This window comes from Coturnix japonica, chromosome 8 (genome assembly GCF_001577835.2).
Source record: "Coturnix japonica isolate 7356 chromosome 8, Coturnix japonica 2.1, whole genome shotgun sequence".
Classification (NCBI taxonomy): domain Eukaryota; kingdom Metazoa; phylum Chordata; class Aves; order Galliformes; family Phasianidae; genus Coturnix; species Coturnix japonica.
This window is the reverse complement of record NC_029523.1, coordinates 4619990-4645286: the sequence shown is the minus strand read 5'-3', so window position 1 is coordinate 4645286 and position 25297 is coordinate 4619990. Positions and strand designations below refer to the sequence as shown.

General features: G+C 42.7%; 2 protein-coding genes across 8 annotated transcripts in view; both read right to left on the bottom strand.

Annotated features, from left to right (window-relative positions):
• RABGAP1L (RAB GTPase activating protein 1 like) overlaps positions 1 to 25297 on the bottom strand; it is a 160482-nt gene that overhangs the window by 103882 nt on the left and 31303 nt on the right. For all 7 annotated transcript variants that reach the window (XM_015869566.2, XM_015869565.2, XM_015869563.2 and 4 more), the window contains exons 12-13: positions 20241 to 20334; positions 16829 to 16979 (exon numbers count right to left, since the gene is read on the bottom strand). In XM_015869566.2, the coding sequence (XP_015725052.1) occupies positions 16829 to 16979; positions 20241 to 20334 (245 nt within the window). The remainder of the gene's footprint in view (positions 1 to 16828; positions 16980 to 20240; positions 20335 to 25297) is intronic.
• Positions 630 to 9769, bottom strand: GPR52 (G protein-coupled receptor 52). The gene is made up of 2 exons (XM_015869572.2): positions 4353 to 9769; positions 630 to 3579 (listed from the first exon to the last, which is right to left on the bottom strand). Exon 2 carries the CDS (start codon positions 3390 to 3392, stop codon positions 2307 to 2309), a length of 1086 nt encoding a protein of 361 aa, XP_015725058.1. The 5' UTR covers positions 3393 to 3579; positions 4353 to 9769; the 3' UTR covers positions 630 to 2306.

Here is a 25297-nt window from a genome sequence, read left to right as displayed (position 1 = left end):
TTCTTCTTTTTAATAAAAGGTTTGGCCAGCTACAAGGATTTCCTAGAACTCTCCTTGGATTTCCAAAAGTCACACCAAAACCTGTTACTGGAAATGCCAACGAAGCACTAAGCACAAATGCAGAACTACTTCATTAAGTTGAAGCCAACCACACAACCTGGGAGGAATGAGGCATTGCTTGCTGGCCAAGTCCTGTGCTCTAAGAACCTAACGAGGCAGGAAACTAACTACATTGCTACACAGAGCACAGATACAGGTCTGGTTTTTGAGATGAGACAGGGTTGAACAACCTTCTGGAGCTGCTAAGAAGAGCCTTCTGAAACAAACAGCATCTTTTCTAAAGAAGGCAATACACACGTTGCCACTGACGTGAATACGTGCAAAGAACTCTACTTGCTTCTCCGCAGTATCTGTCAGGGCTCATCGTCAGCAACAGCTCAGTTTAGCTAGAGGAATGTTTCAAGTCATATTTCAATCTGCTTTAAAGGCTGTGTGATGATAGAAACCAGCATACAAACACTGAAGACAGAAAGCAGGCAGTCTTAGTTTGGGATTTTAAACAGGCAATTCCGAAGTCCTTCAGAAGGTCGCTGGAACCCAGAAGAACTTGCACAAAGAAGAGAGCGTAACATCAGGGAACTACAGTCAGGCTGGGTTTGATATACACAATATTACTTTATTCCATCGTTTTATCTTTCTTACAGGTTTAAAAACGTACAGGGGTTCAGAACCACCTCCACAGAACAGAGAGTACATCAGTATGGGAGATCTGGAGTCAAACCACAAGTGTGCAAACGTGGTTAGCTTCCATTACAAAAAGTAATAGGCACGATCTTCACAAATGCGTTTTGGTGAAAGAAGGAATAATAGTGCAGTGCTAAAAAGGCACCAATAGTCGGGGCCTTTTTTAAAAAGCCAATAACCATCGAAGAAAATGACATTTGGTTCAAAATAATGATTTAGGTGTTTTATCAACCAACATGCATCTGAACCCCTGGCAATTGAATTCACAAACCCAACGTTTCCGCGCCCTTGCGAAATAAAAAAAAGATTTAATTGGTGGACTTGAAAGTCAGTTCACTACAAAAGGAAATACCAAAGCTCATTTGCCTGTGTTTGATACCCAAATGTCTTGTTCACCTTCTCCGAGCGCATCTGTCTGGTGAACATCTATTCAACAAGTATTTCCCTGAAAACAAGTACAGCGTTTTAGTCCTGTAGCACTGACCTACCCCACGTGCTAGAAAAAACATCAGGCACAGACCACAGCTTACGTTTGCTCTTTAAAAAATAATAGCTGAAAGGAATACAGTATGTGCAAGCTCGGTTCACACAGAGGATTGGCAGCTACAACAGTAAGCCAGACTTCCAAAAGAAAAGGTTTTGTTATTTACTTTTAATTTTCTAAGCAGTGATGCACACTGCTGTGCGCCATTACCATATCTGCGTTAGGATTATTTGTGTAGACAATAAAGGAAAAGCTTTAGTACACCCTAAAGGACACTACATCAACACCGTGTGCTACTTTAACAGGATCGAGAGAATGAAAGACAGAAGAAGTCAGTCCTTACAGGCGGGCAGCTGCACTTCCTCAGCTTACCTCATAGGTGCCCCCAAACTAAACCCCTGCAACAGAACAGGACCTAAAGATGCACAGGATGGAGGGGGCCGGCGGGGAAATAAAAGGAACTGAAAGGGGAAGGTTTGGTGACAGCTATAGCAGAATGTGCCATTTTATCCAAAAGCATCATGCCCTGCGTAGGCTGTATGCACTGCAGGTTGTTTGTGTAACTGAAAATGGTTTACCAGGTGTGAGCAGAGACAGAGCTGGTTATTGATCTGCAACATCTACTGCAAGTCCTCAGGAATATAGTTTATGGATAGCCACTTACTGTGTAGTTGATTGCTTCCTCGTAAATATATTTAAATTCAGAAGGCTACAGTATATTCTGACACAAAGATAGTAAGACAACTTTCCTACAAGGGCGAAAAGAGAAGGTAGTAACTAACTCGTTTGTTTTGTGAGAACCCTCCTGCCACGCAGGAGCTGCATCCTGCCCTTTGGAAGATTTAAGTTCTGACTTTCTCTGTTGTCTCTGCTGAATGGCTGTGCTCATAATTTCAGAGCTACAGTCAGAGTCCAGTGACCCCTCCTTACAGCAGCCTTTTCCTTTCCCAAAAACACTTTTCAACTCATCTCTTAACAGCATTGCAAAATATTCAAGTAAACATTTCTCCTCTGTTAAGTCCCCAGATACAGCAAACACTATCAAAGCTCCTCGTTTGATGGCACACAGCAGTGTTCTTTAAATGGAGCAGGAATTAGCCCGTTTCCTTGGTTTAGGGTCCTGTACATCCCTGTCCTTTAAACACGTGCAAGATGAACACATGGTCTCTGACAGTCTCCGTAGTCCCAGCCTGAAAACACTGTTGGAGAGGCTATAGATCACACAGTTGCAGAAACTATTGCTTATAGCAAGCCATGTCGTTAAGAAGGAAAGCGCGGGGTTCTCCAACACCCTAGAGCTCTCCAGCAGAAAGTATATGATATAGGGGAGCCACAGCATGTAGAACACGCTGGTGATCCGAAACAACACCATGGCATAGCGGCGGTCAGGGCTGTGCCCCGTCTCCCCAGCAGCATCCACTTCGTGGCTGGGAAAGCGAGCCCTGCGGTCGTTGATCTCTTTGGTGTGCTGCCGGCAAATCTTAAAGATGTGGAAGTATGTGAAACATATGACAAAGGCAGCAGGAGCGTACAGTAAGCAGACGATAAAGCCAGTGAAGTAGGCATTAGTTAGCCAGGAGGTAGCACACCACTCAAATATATCTCCGTGGTAACCAGGTTTTCCCCAGCCGAAAAAGGAAGGCAAGAAGATCAAGCAAGAGTATATCCAGATCAAAATGATGCAGATTCTCAAGCGACAAGGTGTGACCAGTTGATTATAGGAGAGAGGCTTTGTTATAGCGAGATAGCGATCCACGCTGATGCAAGCCAGACATGCCATAGACACGCTTTTTAGCACGGAGATGATGTATCCAAAAACTTGGCACGTCAGGGACTCGTGGACACCTGTTGAATATTGTAGCAGGGACAGCGTGGGGACCAAGCAGCTGACTCCAACAAAAAGGTCTGCGTAGGCCATGGTCTGAATGAAATAGCTGGTGGTGTAATGGTGCAGAAGTGGGGCGCAGTGGAAAACAAAGATAACAGTCAGGTTACCCGCGATAATCAGAAAGGTGAGCAGGACGATAACGACCGTCTCAAGGATACAGATGTCGACCGCGTTGTAGTGACCAAATCCCAGAGGGCAGGAGAGGTGCTCAGACAGGTTCACCACGCTACCGCTCATATTCAGAGTCCTCCATTCAACCCATCGCGACCGGTTCATGTTTTGTGGTGGGATCACTGTGACTGGAGGCAGCGGGCAGGTGACCCGCTCAGCGGCAGCCGGGCTGCTCCAGCGTCCCACGGTCTGTCCTGCAGCTGCTGCCAGTGCTTACAGTTGGGAGGGTTCTACAGTCCCGTAAGCAGTTGATGCTCCTCAGCATCAGCACATCACCTCTGGCGCACCTTAGCTTTAAGGAAAGAAAGAAAGAAGGAAAAAAAAGAGGGAAAAAAAGAAAAAAAAAAAAAGAAAAAAAAAAAGAAAAAAAAAAAGGCCAGAAAGAGAAAGGCCACTGATCAGCTGCTTCAGTGCTCTTGACCAAACCTTAGCAAACACAAGGCACTTCTAAAGCAAGCAGGTACCATGAAACAGGGAAGAAAAACCGAAGAACCACCTTCGTTCCCCAGGGTGAGGGGGGGAGGGTTGGGGGGAAATCTCTGACTTTTATTTTCCTGAGAAAGTCATTGACTTTGGAACACAGCGGGGTGAGAGGAGGGAGGGAAGGAGGAACCTTGGCACAGCTCAGGGCTCCTGGACCAGCAGGTGCTAGAGGTCATCTTTTAACGTCGCAGTTTAAATCAGAGTGACTTGAGAGTAAAGGAAAAAGTTCATCATCTAACGCTGCCTTTTCTGGCTCCGTCTGGGAGATGGCACTCTACCTTACCCACGCTGTTTGTTAGGAAGGTAAGGAAAACACTTTTGTCAAGGTTAATTCCAACAGACTCACCACCGTTTGGGTATGAATAATGAATTTTATTTGGAGGGAGACGGGCGGGGGACAAGGCAGGTTTGTCCTCTGACTGCCCAGGAAGCAAGCATACATCTCACATACAACGAGGAAGATTGCGTCTATTCACGTAAAAACCAAATGCTTTAAGAATAGGCTTTGGAGACTTGGGTCAGAATTCACAATCCCTTTAAAGCAGTTACCGTCTGTTCCAATGATCAATGCCAGCAGCATACCTCAAGGTCCACACAGACCAAAATAAATCCTCTTCAATTCTTATTTCGGCAACGGCAATTTAAAAATCATCATCTTTGGAAGCTCTGCCACAGCAGAGCTCAGCACTCAGGAGTTCACGGGTACAGCCATGGCAGAGCTCACCTCTGTAGCAACACCTGAATCATTTCACAAACCCCCACAGCACAGCGACAGAAACTTCCATCTGCATTCTGCTGTGATGCTAACGAAATGCTGATTTGACCAGAAAGGCTGCCATTGTTTACTACTCCATTATCCTGCTGTTTCGCTTCATCTTCTACGTGGTTTCAGGGCTCTTACATTTATAGGTGATCGGTGTGATAAATAACTGCTTAAAATAATCGTTCTTCTAATTGCAGGACGTTACCTTGCTCATTGTATTCGCAGTTGGGGAGAAAGCAAACATTAAGAGAAAGCATCTGGGTTCAGTTTGAAGTAAATGCTCCATCAGTTCCGGAATCGTTAGGCAGGTAAATTAATTGCACGCACTCGTGGTTTCCGAAAGGCCCCAGAAATGCCACAACCGCCTTTATCCGAGAGTTCTGGAGCCCGGCGGGGGGAAGCGAGGGATCCACACACACCGATCCCAAGGTCATTCCGGTATTAACGCTGGCATCTGCTTTAAGTCTCTGCAAAAGTCCCCGGTGCGTTGGGCAGCCCTCGCTGCGCCCGCAGGAGGGATTTCAGCTGCCAGAAAAGAAACATTTTCTCCAATCCTGTCGCAGCACTTTGATACAAACCATTCCAGTCGGAGTTAATTTCCTGCCGCGCATCCCCACGCCGCACAGAAAAAGTCCTTCGGCTTTCAGAACGCCCCAGAAATCCCGCCGGCTATTCCCTCTGTCCACGAGCGGCACAGCGCGCACAGAACCACTACTTTTTCCTCCGCTTCTTTGTTACGGCAATGAGGAGAGCTGCCTCCCCTCCGCGCATCCTCGCCAGCCGCCGCCCGCCCGCGCTCTCCTACTCGCCGTGCTGCGGCTGCGGCCGCCGCCGCTCCGCTCCCCCGCCAGCGCCGCTCGCACCTGAGCCGCCCCTCTTCTTTCCTCCCCTCCTCCGGGCCGGCGCTGCGGCGTCCGGGCGGCTCGGGGCAGCGGCGCCCCCCGCAGCGCAGCGGGGGAACGGCGGCGGGGATGGACGGACGAGGAAGAGGCTGAAAAGTCACGCGTGGGAACGGGAAGGGGCCGCACAAACCGACCATGAACATCAGTCACCTACACCTGACTTTCGCCACCACAAGCAGAGCCACCGACCTCCACGTTTCGCAGACCAGGCTGCTGGGGCTCCATCCAACCTGGCATTGAGCACCTCCAGGGACGGCATAACCTCTCGGGGCAGCCTGTGCCAGCACCTCACCACCACTCTGACTGTAAAGAACTTCCTCCTAACATCCAACCAGAATCTTACCCACCCTGCCCCCCGTTCCTGCCATGGGGTTCAGGGCTGCATCCAGCCCCCAGCTCCTCATGCTAAGTACCCACATAGAGCCCCATGAGTCTGCAGGGACACTGGGTGCCTAACACAGTGATAAATGGAGATATGAAGATACCAACCCCGTACTTCAGCCTACAGGGATCAGCAAAATACATCTGCAAAGCACAGCGTGGGAGAGTTTGACAAAGGGACTTCAATGCCATAGCACCAAAGCAAGGCAGAGCTGCCATACTCAGCCTGGAGCAAGACCTGCAGCCAGCACATTATGGCTCCAGCACTCCGAAGCAGCATGAAGTGTGGCTGCGTGATGATGGCAAGTATGAGGGATTGAATAAAATACAAGAATCAGCCCCGTGCCTCAGTACAGGGAATGGCTGCAACACAGAATGCATCCTCAGAGCTGGGCCCCACACAGGAGTGCCAGTCAGCAGCAAACTCCACTGGCTGGTTTTCAGTGCAGGTGCAATGAATGTTGCCTGAATTATAATGAAAGGGATGAAGTAAGGGAGCGGACATCCCTTATTTGTGAGCAGATTTCCCCCATGACAGCAATAAGGGCCCTGCTGCAAGCTGCCAGCAGCCCTGCCCTGTGCTGCTCCCAGCAGCAGCTCCAGGTGCAGTGCTGCCTACTGGAGCTACTGATCCTAACTAAGACTTTCCTTTGGAAGAAGGCTCTCAAGATCACATGATAAATGGAACTCACACACTCCACTGAGTGCTACAGGCACTCCCAAACTTCTGAGCTTCGACTCAATCGAAATAAAACACCCTGGAGTAAACCATCCATAAAGAAATGAATTTTCCTCAGGGAAACGCTGTCAAGTGTAATGAATGGTGATCATTAGCATTCCCTAGAAATTAAACATAGCATCTGCTTGAAGAAACAGCGCTTAAGACAAAAGTGTCTGCAACCACAACTAACCCACCTGCCCTTAAACCAGCAGTAACATCACAGCACCCCAAAGACCACCTAGTTCAACCCCCCTACTGATTTTAACTCTGTGTTCCTATATACTTCTCCAAGGCACACTTTGACATAGCTGTGGTTTTACTAATACCTTCCTCTGCAGCAAGGCAGAAAGTTGGAACTAAATGCTACAGATATATCTGAACTAGTATTCTACAAGCACATCAACAACTGGACACCAAGAGATGATATGTTCACAACACACATGGCTTCCATTCTTCATTGTCTTCAAAAACAAAGCAAACAAAAAAACCTATGCACAATGCTAACTTTAGTTCACCCAAGAGCATCACCTCTGTTTTGCCCTCCAAACTTAGCACAGAACTCCATGCCAGGCCCACACATGCACTCAGTGCTGTACAACCAGCCCTCCTTTCCCACCTCAGCACAGTACCTTCACCCTTCACAAAGACACACTTGGAAGCAACGTGCTGCTGCCGACTACTGCAACACTGTGCTGAGAGCTACAGCACACACACACACACACAGAGCACTTCCATGTGTAATTCATCTTCTCAAAACTGCTTAGAACCCTTCAGATTATCCACTTCACTCCAGTTCCCCTTTCTGAAAACACTGCCAGCACTACAGGATAAATTCCCAGCTGCTTGTCAAAATGAGATTCCATTCCCCTGTTTATGGACGCAGCTCCCATTAAGCACCAGCTGAATATGACAGGCTGCCTGGAAACGTGTGATCTCAGGGACAAGTCAGCTTTGCTTATACAATGGGAACATTCCACCCTAAACTCTGCCTTGAGTTTAGCGGCCATTAGGAGAACAAGCGAGAGCCTGAAGTGCTGGAGCTAACAAAAGCAGCTGAGAGCTAAAGATTCAATATTTACCTTAGTGCAAAACCTGCTGAGGATGATGTGGAACTTCCCGAGAGCAAAAAGGGGAGAACAAACCAAGCAAATCTGGGATCTTTCAAAGACTGCCTTCAAACAACGTCACTGCTATTCCACCACTTCAGATAAGAAATGGATGAGAAGAACGTGGAAAGGATATGGCATGGAAATTATTTATAAACTGAACCGTGGTACAATTTCTTTATATAGATTTCAAGCTTCATTTAGGCTGAATTTTCCTCCCAGCTGGAACAGCTGAAGAGGTAGCACTCATAGGCTGTGTGCTGCCAGAGAGTGTATCAGCACCCACTGACATCGATAACAGCAGAGAAAGGTCCAGGAGCAGCACCTTACCAACAGGAGCCTATAGGGAAAAGTCAGCAAACAGCAGCAACAGAAGCAGACTCAGACATGGCACACAGCACTAACAGGATGCTGGAAATGCCAATGAACTCCTGCCTTTGCTTTCCCCACAGTTAAAAGTTAGCTAAGTCAGGTTTCAAGGTATTTCATATCTGGTAACTGTGCTTTGAGCTTAGTAATATCTAAATGCATTCAATTTCAAATAACTACTGATTTTGTCTTAAATTAGATTATATGAGGACATTTATATTTATAGATAGAAATTGGCACATGTAAAATGTTATGCGAGCTGAGAAATTAAGTTCTGATATTTCTTTTCCTAATAAAGAAAATGACATTATTTGCCATCTAAGAAACAAACAGAATTAAACGCACACTTTGTTAGTGCCGATAGCAGGTAAAATATCTTGTTAATAAAAACCAGCAGAAAACTGAAGAATAGAGTGTCCAAGTAGAGGCAAACCAATGAGCTTTCCATGCTATACATTCCATTCCAAGATTTCACAAGGGCACTTTATCACATTGCCCCTTAAAATGCGCAGCTGAATATCTATGTTTCAAAGCAGTGGGTTTTTTATAACTCAATTTTAGGTCTTACAAAAACCTTACAAGTCCTTCCAGGTCGAAGTTGCTCTGGTAAGTCTACAACAGCAAAAAATAAATGAATCTACATCAGTTCTGCTCCATGAAACCTGAAAAAACTGATACAATTTCTCTATGTAAATGCTGACTGCTTTGTATTTGCTTCATTTTTAATTCTATATTACATCTACAAACCAGACCTAGGTGCTGTGTTTAAAACTAGCACTGAGACAGCTTATTGCAGCTCTTCACCGAGCAAATCATGCTGTGGATTGCTAAATCCCAGGGCAAAAGACAAAGCTTTTGAGAGAATCTATGAATGCATTTTACAGACTCATTTGGGGAGGACATTGCCAGGCAATAGAGAGTTTAAACCTATATATCAAATTCAAGGCCAACTTTTTTCACCAATACTAAATTCATAATAAAACCTCTCTCCTCTGCTCAAAGCTGAGCCCTGAAGCTAAACACCAGACTCTTTATTCATATTTAGGGTTGTTATATGTAAGCACCCCACAGCTGGCAGATAAACACATTGACCCTACCTACTTGTCATGACAGCCAGGAAGGCCACACAGAAGTGAGTGGAAGCACTGGGTGCTGCAGAGGCATCTTCACCTGGCAGCTGGAAGTAGTTGGGCTGGAAAAGTCACACAGCATATTTCTTCAATGCTCTTCCTCCCAACACATCTCTAATGTTTGCTGCAAGAATAAGCTGAGCTTAAATTTGTTCTTGTGCTTTTAATGAAAAATAAGATAAAGAATGATGTGACAAAACAAAAGGTAGTTATTGGCTTCAGAACAATCTTGAAAGCAATCTTATGGTAAGAAAAAGAAACAAGCAAGCAGAAAGAAGGACAGCTTTCAATGGCATAAAGAAATACACTCCCATATCACTTCATCAGCAGCAGCTGTCTACACCGCATTTACTGCCATTCCGTGTAATGAAATGAAGATATTTGGAAGTGACTCCGATAGTTACGGTGTTTGAATACACAACATACAATGAACAAAATGAAATCCCAGCAGCAGTTTTCTACACCAGGAAAGGTATTTATACAGTGATCTGTATTATTTGTTCTGCCCAAGTTATGAAAATGCTCAGTAGTCAAAAAACTCAGTAGAAATTGAACAGAACTAGATTAAAAAACAATATCAGCTCATGTTCTAATCAAAGCGCTCGCAGGGGAACAGCTTTGCTATGATTCCTTTCTCCCCACCCCCCCCACCCCCCACCCCATAAGGTTCTTTGTAAAATAAAGCTAAAAAAAAAAAAGGTTACTTTCAAAAAGCCATATTTTATTGTTATGGCAACTGATGTGCTAAAAATAAAGAAATAAAGTTGTTATGGCAACTAGCATTTTAAAAGGCAGTCAAAAGTAGAATAACCAAACATTCTGCTGGCTTAAAATGTAATGTCTATGACTCAATTTTCAGAGAGAGCTTCAGAGACAAGTAGTGTTCTTTTTTTGACGCTGCTTCGGAGCTCACAATTAGCACAAGCTCCAGAGTGCTCTGCAGAGTACAAGGAAGGAACTGGAGGAGATCAGGCATTTCAACACTGCAACTCCTCTTGGTCCACCCTGTGCTGCTTCCTTACTGTGCTGAGCAAGCAGAGTTCTGCCCCTTTATACATACAGGATTACACAGATGATTATAATTACAGGATCATACTAGCCTACAGTGTCTGATAGATGGCTGGTCAGCCTTGCTGTGAGCCCTCCCCAGAGCAGACAGTCACAGAACCTACTCTCTGCCACCCAATGCCTGGCACATGTCAAAATATGAAATTAAGACAGCTGTGCACTGTTAACTTTCCAAGGCCCATAGTCAGATAGGCCTTAATTAATGCTAAGCAGAGTATCAACAACTGCTTCAGGGACTTGAGTCAGTAACTTTTCCTGGAAGTAACTTTAACTGGAAATATTTGCACTGGAACCACACACACAGTGGTCACCCCCAGTTCCCTGCTGGGGACAAGACAAGAATGGATGTTAAATGAGGAATCCATGACAAAGCCAAGAGCTTCTGCACAGGAAACTCCACATACAATACTATAAAGCAATTCTCTTCAGTCAAGATCAACCTTAGAAATAGGAAAAAGCAAAGCTTTAAAGCAAAGATTTTAGCAGCATGCTCTGTAACACTCAGGCTGAAAGAGCCAGGCTGCATATTTTCAAGGCTTGACGCTGACTCAACCAGCCAGTGAAGACAAAAGACGTGCTGATGAGAGCTTTCTATGAAATTTGTTTCCTCATTGTGTAATAGTCTAAAATTAATCGAGTGCATGGCTGCTTGAAGTGCAGGTATTCAATCCCGAAGAAAGCTTGTAGCAGACCAAACAACACACACCACCCAACTGAGAGCTACATTCATCCATCACCTGCATTCTGCTTCGCATGGCAGCTGCACAGAGATGCACCTCACCACTACCATAGGAAAAGGGGGAAGTTCTCTGAAGAAATACATAGAAGTCACCACAATGCAGCTGCCTTCAGCCACAGTGAAGAAAACCTCTTCTGCCTGAAAATGCACCCCCAAATATGGGGTTTAGTTTAGAGTCAGGCTGTATACTGTACTGTCTGGGCAAAAAAAAGGTTATATGAATAACAATAAATCCCAAATTACGATCTAAAAGAAGTCATACATAAATTAAGGTTGAAAAAGGCATCAGGATCCTCTCACGTACTAGACGTTAGATTGCATTCAAGTGATACGCTCATGGCTTATTATTACTACGACTGCTTGCTCACTAAGATTCTGAAACATCAGCTCTCAGCAGTTAGTCACAGGAAATACTGCCTGTTTTGAGAACTGACTCCTGTGCTGCTTTCTACATGTGAAAGTTTAGGACCTTAGATTGAGCTCTTAGAGAAAATACTTGATTTAAAGCTTTCAAAAGCACACAGCTTCAAGCAAAGACCACTGCAAGCCAAAACTGCAAGCACCAATTCAGATTTTCAAGACAGAGAATCATTTTTAGATAGTCACTGTGTTAGGATATGCCAATGCCTTTTGCATGGCTCGGTGTCAGTTCAGCAGCCAGCTGATGCACAAATGGCCTTAATTACAAGTCAGTCTGAGGCTGCCCCCATTTGCTTCTGGAGACTAATGTCACAATTAATTTACATGTGCAATATCAGAAGTTAGTCACCCTTATAAACAAGGCATTTAAAATACAATTGCTCTGTCTTTCAGTGCAGCTTTCCAATTTCCAGACTGCAGATGCTGTGCAGATAACATCACTGAACTCATCTCTAACTAGCAGCTGCATTATAGCAACATACACAAAATGATGCTTTGTCTCTTCTGCTCACGTTCAAACAGCTCCAGCCCTCAAGTAACGTGGCCTCCTGAGCACCAGTTACGTGACCTTTGCATGGAAGGAGGGAATGGTTAGGAAGAAGCCAGCAAGCAAAGAATTGCAGATGAAAGGCAGCACCAAGAGAACATTGAAAAGATAAATGCTGTTAGGAATTGTAGAGCTCTCAGGCTGGCCTGGGCTCTGAATGCCCTGATAGAGCTGGAGATGACTGTGTTCATTGTAGGGAGGTAGAGGTAGCTGACCTTTAAAAGTCCCCTTCCAACTCCAATGATTCTACCATTCTCAGAACTGTTTACAACTGATCAAAAACTGATCAGTTTGAATACTGGTTTGTTAACAGGTAAACCAGGATAGCTATCAGTATTGTATTTATGGAGGGATATGACAGCGCTTTAGAACTTGTTCAGAGGTGTGAAGCACTTACCACAACTAGCAGATTTTATCGCATGCTAAAGAAACAGAGAGATACTGAGATATCCCTGCTCTGTTCTGCCTAACAAAGCCCTCTGTATCATCATATATATCAGTGTACATCCAGAGACTATGAGAACGTCAATTGAAGTATCAGTTCTTCCAGTAACCATCAGTTAAGCCTATTCAGGCCATAATACTGTTATTATCATTCTATTTCAATTGACGCTCCCATGCTTCTGCAGATAATGGATTATAAATGTACACAGATCCCAACAGAACGTGGCCTCTGAGAGAACAAATGCAAATCTCATTTGCACTCTCCCCTTCAGAACAGATGTGTGAGTGCATGTGATGTTTAGAGCTGGTACGTCCTGCAGCGCCCCAAGAGTCAAGGTTGCATCCTGAGTGTCATCAGTGCTTGTGCATAGAAGAGAAAACGCAGGCCAGTTCTGCCTGTGGTACAATGCTTTTTACACAGGCCCTGCAAAAAAATATTAAGAGTTATTTCACATATTTTTTGATATCACATATAAAGGTTAAAATTTAGATGACATAAAAATTACTAATGGATGCTATATTTTTTTCCTTGCAGAGAGCTGTTATTAAACATAAGAATTCCTTCAGAGACAAAGAGTGAGTACCACGTTTTCCCTTCTGTGCACACAAAATTGAAAGATTTCCTCCAGATGAGCAATAAATGAATCAAAATTTGACAAATTAAATTCACCTCGGGGACATTTTATTCCTGAATTCCTAACAGAAGTATTAACATTTACTATGCAACGAGATACCTTGGCACATTCATGATAAACTAAACCTTTTATCTGAAGTCTAAATTTAAATAAGGCTCTTTAAAGAATTAAAGCCTCTGTCAAGTTCTGCTCTTCAGAGGCAGTATTTTCTTATTAATTTCTGTATAGTATATAATTGTTATTCCACAACACGCAGAGTCACTAAAATAGTTCAAACAAGGGGAAAATCTGCCTCCAGCAGTAACCAAAATACCGCTGATGAGGTAATAATAACCAATACCAAAGATGAGACATCCTACCAATTCAATCAATGTTTGACTGATCGTTCCCTAGAAACCACCACATTAAACTATAAAAGCATCATGAATCTACCTGACCAAAAATGAACAATCAAGTTTAACAGATCAATTAAATAAAAGCCATCCTAGTCTCAGCCCTTCAGGGAAGGCAGAGGTAAGTAAAACTTAAGAACCTGCCAATAGATATGAGTTAGCTGAATAGAAAACAAACACAACTCTGAAAATACTACTCATATGTCTGATTATCTGTTCCTGCACAGTTACCATATCTCATTCAAAATGCAATAAAACAAGTTGATGGAAGAACTTATTCTGGATGTCATCACCAAGAAGTGGAAGAAAGAAAGGTTATCAGATGAAGTCAGCATTTCCAAGTGGAAATCATGCTCGACCAACCTGGTAGACTTCTGTGATATCATCACCAACTGGGTCAGTGAGGGGAGAGCTGCAGACACTGCCTACCTTGATTTCAGCAAGGCTTTCAACACTATCACTGATAACATCCTCATCAATAAGTTAAGCAAGTGCGGGACAGATGAGTGGACAGAGACATGGACTGAGAACTGGCTGACTGACAAGAGCTCAGAGAGCTGTGATTGGCAAACAGTCTGGTTGGAGGCCCACAGTGCTCCCCAATGGTCAGTACTGGGTCTGGTTTTATTCCACATCTTCATAATGACCCGGATTAAGAGGTAAAGTCAGTCTGCTGACACAGTTAATGTGCCATTCTGGATGCTCCCTTGTTGTTGGTAATCAGCCTGCTCAGTAGGCAGAGCTCAGATAATACGGACAACCCCCACTGAACCAAGCAGAAAACCACACAGAAGTTGCTCCACTCCACAAAGAAGGGTAAATAAACTCTCCCACTTTCACTGAGGACAAACAGATTCTGAACACAAATATTTGCCACGAAAATGCTCCAATGTTTCAGTCCATTAACCAATCTGCTGTGGCAGCTGGTGAACAGTCATTTTTTAATTAGCCTCCCTTACTGATTAATTAGTCTCAGAGCACTGAGCAGTGGAACCCAGCACAATGCCATTGAGACACAAGAGATTCCTCTTCCTGGTGCTAGTTTTACATCCTTTGGTATAGCTGCAAATAACAAGCTCAGTTCATTTTCCACTCAAACTAAAATAGTCTTTTTTCTATATACTCAACTCTCTCAATCCACAACTAAGGAGTTTCAATGCAACTCTTTCACACAAATAAAACACATGGCATCAAGGCTCCAATTTCAAAGCCAATCACATTTTATCACATTAGACTCAGTGGCTTATTTGTAATCTCCTCCATATCCCATTTTCTACCTATGCTAACAAACTTGCTTTAAGAAAAGCCAAGCAAATATCACCTTATTGCTGCCACCAAGAGACAGCAGATTGCTGACCATTTACACATCAGTTCTGACAGAGTCAGAGAGAGGTGTGACAGAGCATCATGACTACTAAAGGCCACTACCTGTGTGTGGTGCACATTTTTATGTCTGAAATTGTGCTATCATTCACTAGGGACACATGTTCAATATGCCAACACTGTTCTCCTTCCACAGGTAGCAGATTCCCAGGCCTCACCCAGTAGTTTTAAAGCTCCAGCATTTAATATATTTCCCTCTGATGCCCAGAAGATGCAGCCACAGATCAGGTACTGTTTGCACAACACAGGTAACCCCAGCTATTGCTTCAACATGGCACCTCTGACAGTAGAATTATAGTGTTAGGAGAGAGATGTGACATGAAGCAAGGGGAGGGATCAGTGTGGGACAGCATGGCTGCAGCTCAAAGGCAAGCAGACATGGGGCATGACACAGATGTTGCTCCCACATCCAACACACCTGACTCTCAGGCCAGTCAAATGCAGAACGCTGAGAATGCTGCCATCTCTTATTGCAGAATTGCTCAGGTTGGAAAAGACCACGTAGCAGTGTCTTAAAGGAAGACGCACGTGCTTACCGAAAATACTCAAGTAGTCAAGGAGACAATGAAACTGTCCAGATGTATGCACAAATGGAAAGAATCAAAATGAAAGCTATGGGAAGAAAAGTTAATTATGGAAAATAATAACACACGTGTATTGGGACAGCATTGCACAAACAATGCAGCAAAATCAGTTCTGCTTTGTCACACAGAAGAAAGTGAACAATGAGTAATACTCAAATTACAAACCTGTTGAGCACGCATCTCATTGCTGATACACAAGATATTGCTACCAGAAAGCTTCCAGCAGGACTCAGAAGGATACACATATGACAGTCCTTTAAGTCCTTAATTCACTTTACAAGCACACAAAACTGAAACCATTTTCCATCAGATATAGTATAGAAAGTTCCTAAAAAACATCTGATGTTTTTCTGTTGCATCCAACCAACAATGGACTTTATCTTTAGTTAGGCACAGTAGCTCTCCCATTCATTTATTTCCATGAACTCTTTCATCCCATGTGTGCTGGGTGATGTTATCACCAGTAGCTCTACATGTGGTTTGGCTACAGAAGAAAGCTTACGATTACAGATTTATTTCAGAAGAAAACTGAATTTGTACAAATGCCTCAGCAAATAATTCTATAACCCATACACGTGTATGCAGCATCTATCATCTTCCAAAATACACACCACCAAAATACTTCTATCACAAAAAGGCCAAACGTGGGCAAGGTATTTTTAAGGCATGAGACCTCAGCTGCAAGATCACATTTGTATTTTAGAAGCTCTCCACTCCCTCCTCCACAGCAAAACAAACGTATTTGGCACTTTTGGAAAGCAAGCAGAAAAACAATGGAGGTGGCTTTGATGCAACATACAGCTGACAGATGTCCTGCAAATGGTTTCCAAGGAAAATACAACCTAACCACCACCTCAAAAAGAACGTATACACCTTCATCTTTATTAACTGGTAAAGGAAAAAGAAGTCATGATGGCAGATCTCACTCTGGGACTTTTTAAAGTTGACTGACAAAGCTGGTAGGTCAGACAAACAGGACAAGCATCAAAAATAACCATCACAAATTATGAAAGGATGCATTTACTAACAATCTCTACCCCAGAAGCTTTCTATGGATAGACGATCCATTCTCCATATAATAAACAACAAAATAAAAACCACTTGAGTTTGTATTCTTAATTCAAACTAAAAAGCTGGAAATTAAGACACAGAGTAAACAAACTGCTGAAAAACAAAGGCATGAGTTTAAAAAGCAAACACCTGGACAAGAAGCTGATGTGCTTATTATCATCTCAGCAGGCGGACAGAAAATGAAATGTCAAGTATTACCATAGATATAGGTCAGCAGTTTCTATTGTTAATGTCATTCAGCAGGTACCCTTGGCAGGAGGTAAAGTCACCATCACAATTTCAGTTGCTTCAAACAAGCCAAACTGCTCCTCTCTTCTGCTGCTTTGCCACTGAATAAAATCGCCGCTCTGTATAATTCATTTTAACTACTCAAAGAGAGAAGGAAAAATAAAAAGTAACTTACCATTGTGATGAGAATTCTGTATTTATCCAGCATTGCCTCGTTGTCATGACATCCCGCCAGCAGCTGCCAAACCTCTGCTCTCAGTGCCTCAGGAACTCCTCTCTTCACCAGCGTGGCCAGTCCATTGGGTCTCACCACAAGGTTATTGTGCCTAAGGAACAGAGAAACATTCACCTGTTACACTACATGGATAGAAAGCGAGACAAAAAGAGCTCAAGTTTTCCAGTAGTGCTCTGAGAACTAAGAGTCAACTACTATGAACATTTCTTCCACGGGTCATACTAAATAGTATTTGTCAGATGGGAAAGCAAGGATTTGCAATAAGAACCAATGGCAAAACATAGTGATTTCCAAAGGGAAGATAAGAAATGGCAATGACAATTAAAATAACAAATTACAGAAACTAAACTATACTGACCAGTAAAAAAGAAACTGAATTGAAAGAGAAAACTAAGCAGTACGTGCAAACGTGTTTGGCATTAGTTCCCTGCATAGGGAATGATATTTTGGGAGCCATCAGAAGGTGACTAAGTATTAACACAAAGACCTACAGTCCTGCTCTTACCCATGGTAACACATGGCAAGGCACACAGCAACCCTATTAAGCGCTTGCTAAAATGCCAGCACCCCAAGCACAGCTGCCAATGAGGCTGCACAGCCACCAGGCAACGCTGCAGCACCAGGATGGCTCTTTCCTGTCCCCGGCATCATGTCAGTAACCCTCCAGAAGTGGGCACACATCAATGTGAGGAGGTTGTAACCACATGGATCAAATACCGAAGACAGGGTTTTTTCCCCCATAGCTCAGCCCGTGCCTTCAGGATAAAACAGCTGCACACACATCACTGCACAGCGTTCAGACACACGTATTTAAAACTCCTTTCTGAGATAATGGTGTTTACTGCTGTAGATTAAACCTCGGTTTGATTTATTATGACAATTTCCCTAACAATGCAGCAAGAAGGCCGCGTGAATCGATGCTATTCTTGCTGAGGTACAAAACGCTTGCAGGAATTTGCTTTGTTATTGTTTTGACCATTGTTATGTTTTTCAGTTCTACTGGCAGGAGAACACTGACAGTGGCAGTTTAGCCAAACGCAAGCAAGCTGCCATTTAATCAAATAACTCACAATTTGACCCTCAATTTTATATAAATGTTTGCAGTACTCATTCTCTGAAGCAGCTCATTAAGATGCGAACAGTTTTCCACTGCTGGTTCCATTCAAAAGCTGCTCTAAACAATGTTCTTTGTCCCGTGCTCAGAGTTGTCTCAAATCACTGTGACACCAGGGAGGGGCCTGGAGGCATGACTTCCTTATGCACCATACTTTATTCCTTCAAAAACAGTGATCAGCTTTAATTTTCAGCATGCACTGCAACAGAGGTCACTTCAAACTTCATTATTCAGTCAGCCCAAATGAAGGCCTTGCTAGGCCCCACTCTCTTTTCTGGTGTATCTTGAGGCAGGGCTCATTAGTAATGCCATGATAGGAAAGAGATTGAAAGCAAAGGCAATATTCACAGATTAAAAGAACCACACGTTCTAAATAGCTCCAGAACGATGCAGCGTACATCCAGGTATAAATAAAGTACAATAGAAACTTTAAGTTTTGCAAATACAAACTACTCACTGCACACTTTGTATCAAATTAACTTGGTTGTTAAGTGGATTTGGTCATATGCATTATATACAAAACATAAAGCCTTCACTAATGAGTAGCAAGTAGATAAAATCAAACAATACTATTAACTTCCAGCAGCCACTAATGGAGATGCTCCTTCCATGTTACAACACCTCACCCTCGACATACAGTCGAGAACTAAGCACGCCACAGTACAAGGCCTCACTGCAGCTGGTGCATTAAGACAGCAGTAACACCTTAGCAACTGTAGGATGTAGCGAAGAATACGGTGTATGAAGTAAATGAAAAGCTTTCCAACTGCTTACTGCATCTTCTTGTGTAGTTATTCCTTGCTCTGCGGTACCCTTTGAAGGAGGCCGTTGGAGCAACTTTCTGCTGAGTCAGTCTATGATGTTACAGTGACATTTCCATTAACTGACAGGGAGTATTTAAAAGGCAAGGGATTTTGCACCTAAAAGGCAAATGGGCACACACCACTTCGAAGTGGAAACGTTCATATTTCTTTCTTTATGCTCTCTACAAGCACACAGATATTCCTTTAGCATATGGTGCACTGTTAAAAGCATTTGCGGATCTTATTTTCACCCGTTTTTAGTTTTCAAATTGTCAACATTTTTTCATGTTACACTTTCCAGGTTTTGTTCTTAAAATGTAACATAACACTGTTCAAGAATCCAAGTACCTTCTGTACTTCAATTCATCTCAAAAGGGAATATTGTATGACACACTGATAAAGAAAATATTTGCTACTGTTAGGCTTCAAGCGGACTGGGACATCTCATATCTCATCCCGTACTTAACTCACTTCAGCTGGGATGTCTGACTACCAAATGATCCTCTGACATGAATGCCTTGTTGGTTTTGTGGTGCCAGATGTAAGACTTCAAACCATTTATAAATTCTTTCTTTGTGAAGGCCTTTAGAACAAGCTTTGGATAGCCCTGCATAGCTCCAGAGCAGTTCTGTTTCTAGCCATTCCAGAGGAGGAAGCCATTTGTGTACAGGGATCAATAACTTCCACATACTCCCTCATTTGCTTCAGCACTCAAAATGGGGTAAGAAATAATGAGAACAAAGGCAGGAAAGATGGGTTCTGCTGAGAACCTGGTGGTGTCTCACACTGAGGTAGCCTTTCCACAAGGTGTCTATTACAGATAAGAGCTGCACCGAAGGGTTGTTTCATCTCCAAACAAGCAAGGTGGTCAAGTAAAGAGGGAAAGCATCTTAATAAAGCCTTTTTCAAACATTTTTCAGCTCTGTTTGGAGTTGGGAAGAACCAACTGTGCCAATTCTGGGTTAAGAACCTGCCATTATATTTGACCCAGGCAGTATGAGCTATTACTTACAAAGACAAAACCAAGTAAATGGTTCTGGCATTTGCTAACAGCATAAGGTCGTGCAGAAGCAGCAAATTTACCATCTTTTTTCTCTCTTGGCAAAACATACACTGCTGCTGAAGTGCTTAATTAAAGCACAGAAATTAAAGCACAGAAATAAGGCTGCTCCAGGCTTACAAATCATCTCACTCTTCACCAGAAACAGTTTACAGCGAGGGTCGTGGTCTTCCCACAATTTCCTGTGCTAACAAAAAGCACATAAAAGAAGAAAAGCAAGAACCTTTCTAAACAATTCTAAACGTACGCCAGCCACAACTGGATCTCCTGTAGAACAGAGAGGTTCGACACAAAGTCTCAAAGAAAAAAATAACAATGCTTAAAAACTAAATTTATATATGTATGTATATATATATATAAAGAAAGAAGCATTACCATCTCCCTAGTAATTCTCCCCAGGAATACAAAATCTTCTCAGGACAATCCTTTGACACATCACCAGTGCCACTGGAGAGTTCATTATCACTCTCTGCAAAATAAAAACAAAGACACAAACAAGAAAACAAAAGCATGCACAGATTTTACCATAAAGGAACGGACATTAAGGATGCACACACAAATGTGTCAGACAAATTCTTCTCGCTTCTCAGCTTTGAAGAAAAGAGAGAAACATAGATAGTATTAGTGGAACCGTAAAGAATGGTTGGTGGATTTGACAAAATAAATGTGTTAGTAAAGTCACCAGAAGGTTTAAAAGAAAAGGCTACAGAAGAATTGACAGAGTTGTTATGAAAGAAAGGGCTGGGATGCAGAAAAGCATTACATGAGGAAAGATTCGAGGCAATCAGCTCTTCATTCAGTGATACTTCGCAATGTAAAGTTATCTAAAAGTCACATCCACTCTAAATTTCACATCAAAAAGAGCTCTCTCGCAAAACACAGACGATAACACCACTCCATGACATCCATCCTTCCCGTGGCATTCTGTTCTCATGTTCTCCAAAAGCCTGCTCGGAGCAATGGAATTATTTCTTTTAATGAAATAAGCTCAAAGTGCAGTAAAAATGATACCGTGACATGAAAGGTCGCACGGTGAAGAACAGAACAAATGGAAAAGAAGCAATGTAAGTATCAGAACAAATGACTTGTGGAGGAATACGTGCCATTACGTATGACTAACACACACAACTCAAAGAGATAGTGGGAGCTTAGGATAGCAGGCTCAAACAGGCAGTAACAACCCAGTTTTGGAGTGTTTTGGAAGCCTGTGCAGATGTTCACTACAAGAGGAATGAGAACTTTTTAGAACAGCTCCTGATATGATCATGGCTTCGCAGTTATTCAGGGCTTTTTCGATTGTTATCTGCAGAAAACACTGCTAAAAATTAAACACGAGTATGATTTTGACAACACCAAACAACAAGTGGTCTGCAGCTCTCAGCACCGCTGTTAATGAAACCCAGTCCAAATGAGGGACTGAAACAGCCCCGTTATCCTCAGAGGCCTCAGAGTCTGGACAGCTCAGGTGTCAGAATGCGTGAGGTTGCTCTCCAGCTATCTCAAGAAGGAATGCCTTCATCCTTGTCATTCAGACCTCAATGACACATTCCTATTATTTTACCTCAGCAACTGCCAAATGCAAGTCAGCAATCTTACCATACTAAAGCATATGCAAAAGAATCTACGCTTAATACTTTTGGGTTGTTATCTGATCCAAACACAGGCTTGCAAAGGAACATCAATACCAGCCAACACAGAAAACCCTTCCTTCCCTCACCAGGTCAGTATGCTACACTACATCTTCCGAAGCTCCTAAGGAGATCAGTGTTACACACCATAACTATTCCAATCAGATGCAGCACAGAGTTACAGTGCTTCAGCCCTGGAAACTCTTTCATCTGGAAGACTTCACAGTAGTTGGAATGTATTATTCAGTTGTATGTCAGAAAATCACAGGCCTTAATTAGAAATGCCATATGGTCCCTTTCAAAAGACACTAACGTCAAATTTCAAAATAGAACAGGGCAAAGGGTGGAGAATAAACAGCTTTAAAAATCTCTACTTTGTTTCCATTCTGAAGACTTTTCACATGCTCTGATCTGTACAATCGCTGCGGTATAAATGAAGGAAAAAAGAAAAGAAAATGGATCCTGGGAAGAATTTTTAGCTGTATAAATTCTCCCCTGAAGCTTTTCCCCCCACACACACTGTATAGCATCTATCAACCAGCAGCATTAGCCAAGCATAGTTTCATCCTGTCTGACTCTGCAGGGAATGCAATAGAACCATTTCTCTGGCTGTATCACGTATTTTTCTCTTACTTTTCTTTCCTGGTCTCCCATAAGCTCTAAGCTGCAAATCTGAACGCACACCTCAATAGAACAGGAGGTCAAGGATTGGCAAGGAAGCAAATCAGAGTGGCTGGGTTATGAATGTGTGTAACACACATCGCCCATGAGGATATTTACAGACAAATAACAAGTCTCTTTTTGTAATGCATTATGCATTCTTATTTTGTGGATGGGCGGCCCAAAAAACAGTTGCCTAAATTCCAGCTTTGATTTTAATGCAAGCCTGAAGGACTGCACTTAAGCAGCCAGCGTCACTCTGCATGGCTTAGCACAGAATCAGAGAATACCTTGGGTTGGGAGTGACCTCTGGAGATCATTTGGTCCAACTTCCTGCTCCAAACAGCTCTAGTTAGATCAAGTCACTCAGGGGGCCAAGAGCAAGTGTAGAATCTCAAAGATCATAAAGAAAGATGATTCCAGAATCTCTCTAGACAACCTGATCCACTGCTTGAGCAGGATCTACCTCATCATTGATTACACAAGCAGCCTATTTTGAACAGGGCACAGGGAATTATATTTTAAGAGGCCCAGCACTTACAGCATTTATTAGGTAAAATACTTCACTGACCAGGCTCAGTTATAACTCTTTCCCACCTTTAAAGGACAGACTCCATCCTGTAGGAGTGCTCTTTGGAAAGACCTTTTACCACTCCAGAAGAAATAACGCTGGGCTCTTTATTCTTGCTAACTAATAATTTGGAAAGTGTTTCCTGATGTCTTGCCTTCCACACAGCATAGGCACAGCCCAAAAAGCAACTTTCAGTGGGACCACCCTGTGCCACAAGTAAAACCAGAAGAGGTTTTGACCATCTCCCAAGACCACCTTAGAGTGTTCAACACAAGCCTTAACAGGGAGCTCAGGTAGGTCATCCAAGCTGCTGCTTTTTCAGCTTGACCACAGAAAACACAGGCCTGGATCACACAGTCCCCTACAGACACTTGTTAACAGACACCTCCAGTTACCCCCCAAAGTTCATTCCAAGCCCTTCTTAGTGTAACTCTTGGACCAGATCTCAATGTTCTCAGTGCTTTCTTTCTCCAACTTAAACCAACTGTTTTTTCTCCTAAACAGAGTAGACATGGAAAACAATTTTAACATATCTCATGTTAAAAAAGAGTCTTTGTCCACTCCTTCTCTCACAAGACACATTTCTCAATGCTTCTACTCGTTTCTGACTAATTCCTTCAGCTTCCCTCCAACTGCTCTGTATTTTCTCAGTGAGCCACATTCAAACAAAACACCAAGACCTCGTTTGTCCAAAACAGAAGAATCACGCAGATGCTCTCTTGGTCATAACCTAACATCTCACAGGCATAAAGCACACAATAGCATAGAAAGTCTTGGCCTTCTCCTTCCCTTCACATGCTCTGATAGCATGATTCTACACCTTCCTGTCCCTCCTCAGGTACCTGGCAGAGTCTTAGGAAAGAGCAAGCAGCTACATGTATCAGAACTGACCATGTTTGGCATAAGGAAATAGATGCCAGTTAAGAACTCTTGCTCCTGTCAACAAAAAAAAATAGGTGTTAAGTAGGCCTGAATATATTTGATCTTGTTATTTTATTTTTTACTGCAAACGAGGGGGATTTTGTCAGTTATTGTATTATTATTTTTTTCCATTTTCCTTAAAAGTAGCCTTTAAAAAACCATTCTTCTTTACCCATGTTTGAAACAAATATTATAGATACAAGCAGTGCGAACTTTTAAGCAGCTCTGTTCCCCTTGAAAGAAGCCTACTGGATTACTTGAAGTACAGCAGGTACCTTAGAAACCAGACTAATATGTTGACACTAAATGCAAATAAATTAGAAAACTATAGTGTTGATACCAAGAGTTCAGCATACAAGCAAGTAAGTACGGTCTGAAGTGAGTGAAAAATGCATGAATATAGCAGGAAAAGAAATGAACAGGTGGGGTGTGAAGAAGAAAAAAGGATTTTTAATGAGTTTTAATTGAGAAGCCGTTACAAGTGAAATAAAGAGTAGGTGGAACTGAACAAATAATACAGTTGGAGCAGCCTGAGCATGGCAGCCTGTAGGAGAAGGAAATTAGATTATAAAGATAGGTGGGAATAGAATGGGAGTAATTCAAAAATGAGAAGTTTGATCGTTATGTAGGAGCAGAACAAAAATGAAGGGAGGGCTGACGTTGGCAGCGTATCATCAGGGCAACAAGATAGAGACGTTACACGGAATCATTCCACACATTAGAAATGAAAGACAATCATGAGAAAGGCCACAGAAAAAAGCAAGTTTCCATTTATAAGGTTAAAGGAAATTATACAGAGCACGAGCTTTAGTTTTGCCAGGGAAGACAAGAGGGAAATAAAGTTTAAGTCAGAGTTGATTCTAACATTAAATAAGGAAGACTTCCAGAAAGATTCAATTTATCAATGCACTACAAAGCATTCTGATGAAAGCAAAAAGCCTCAAAATGCCTTTTAAATGATGCATTTATGAAAAGATGAGCCTCAGAAAGTAGGAAACTGAGCAAATACAACACATTCCTTACGTCAGAGGGAAGAAGAGTTCTGATAGTATTTAAGTTATGCAAAAGAATTGAAGAAAATTAACTTCTCAGCTACTGGAGTACACAGAGAGCAAAAACAAAAAGGAAAGCCTACATCTGATAAGCTCTGAAAGAAGGTGGAGGAAATCATGCCTCTCTGTCACTGCCAGCCTCATCCAGACTGCATATAAGAATGGCTCTCACACAAGTAATGCAGCCTGTGCAGTATCTCTCAGCATCTACATCTCCACGTTGGAACAGCCCCATTGGTGCAGTGTGAAATGAGTGGCCATGCTGCCATTTTTTTCCCCTCAATGCAATAAAAAGATTCCTTAGTTTCACATCATAGTTTGTACACAGACACCACCTTACCCTCATATAAAAATAAAACTCATGGCAATAAACCTCAACTCTTCATCCATGTCTGAGTGCAGAAGCATGCAAAGATTTTACCCTTCTGTAGCAAACGAACAAGTGGGCCACCATGACATCTCCATGTGATGTAAAAGTGCCTGAAGCTGCATAAAAGAGCGGAGGAAACCAGCGCTTCAGTTCAGTAGTTTTGCTCCCACACAGATGACAAAACCAACTCAGTGCTGCTCAGTGGAGGTATTCTTGTAAATATAAACATC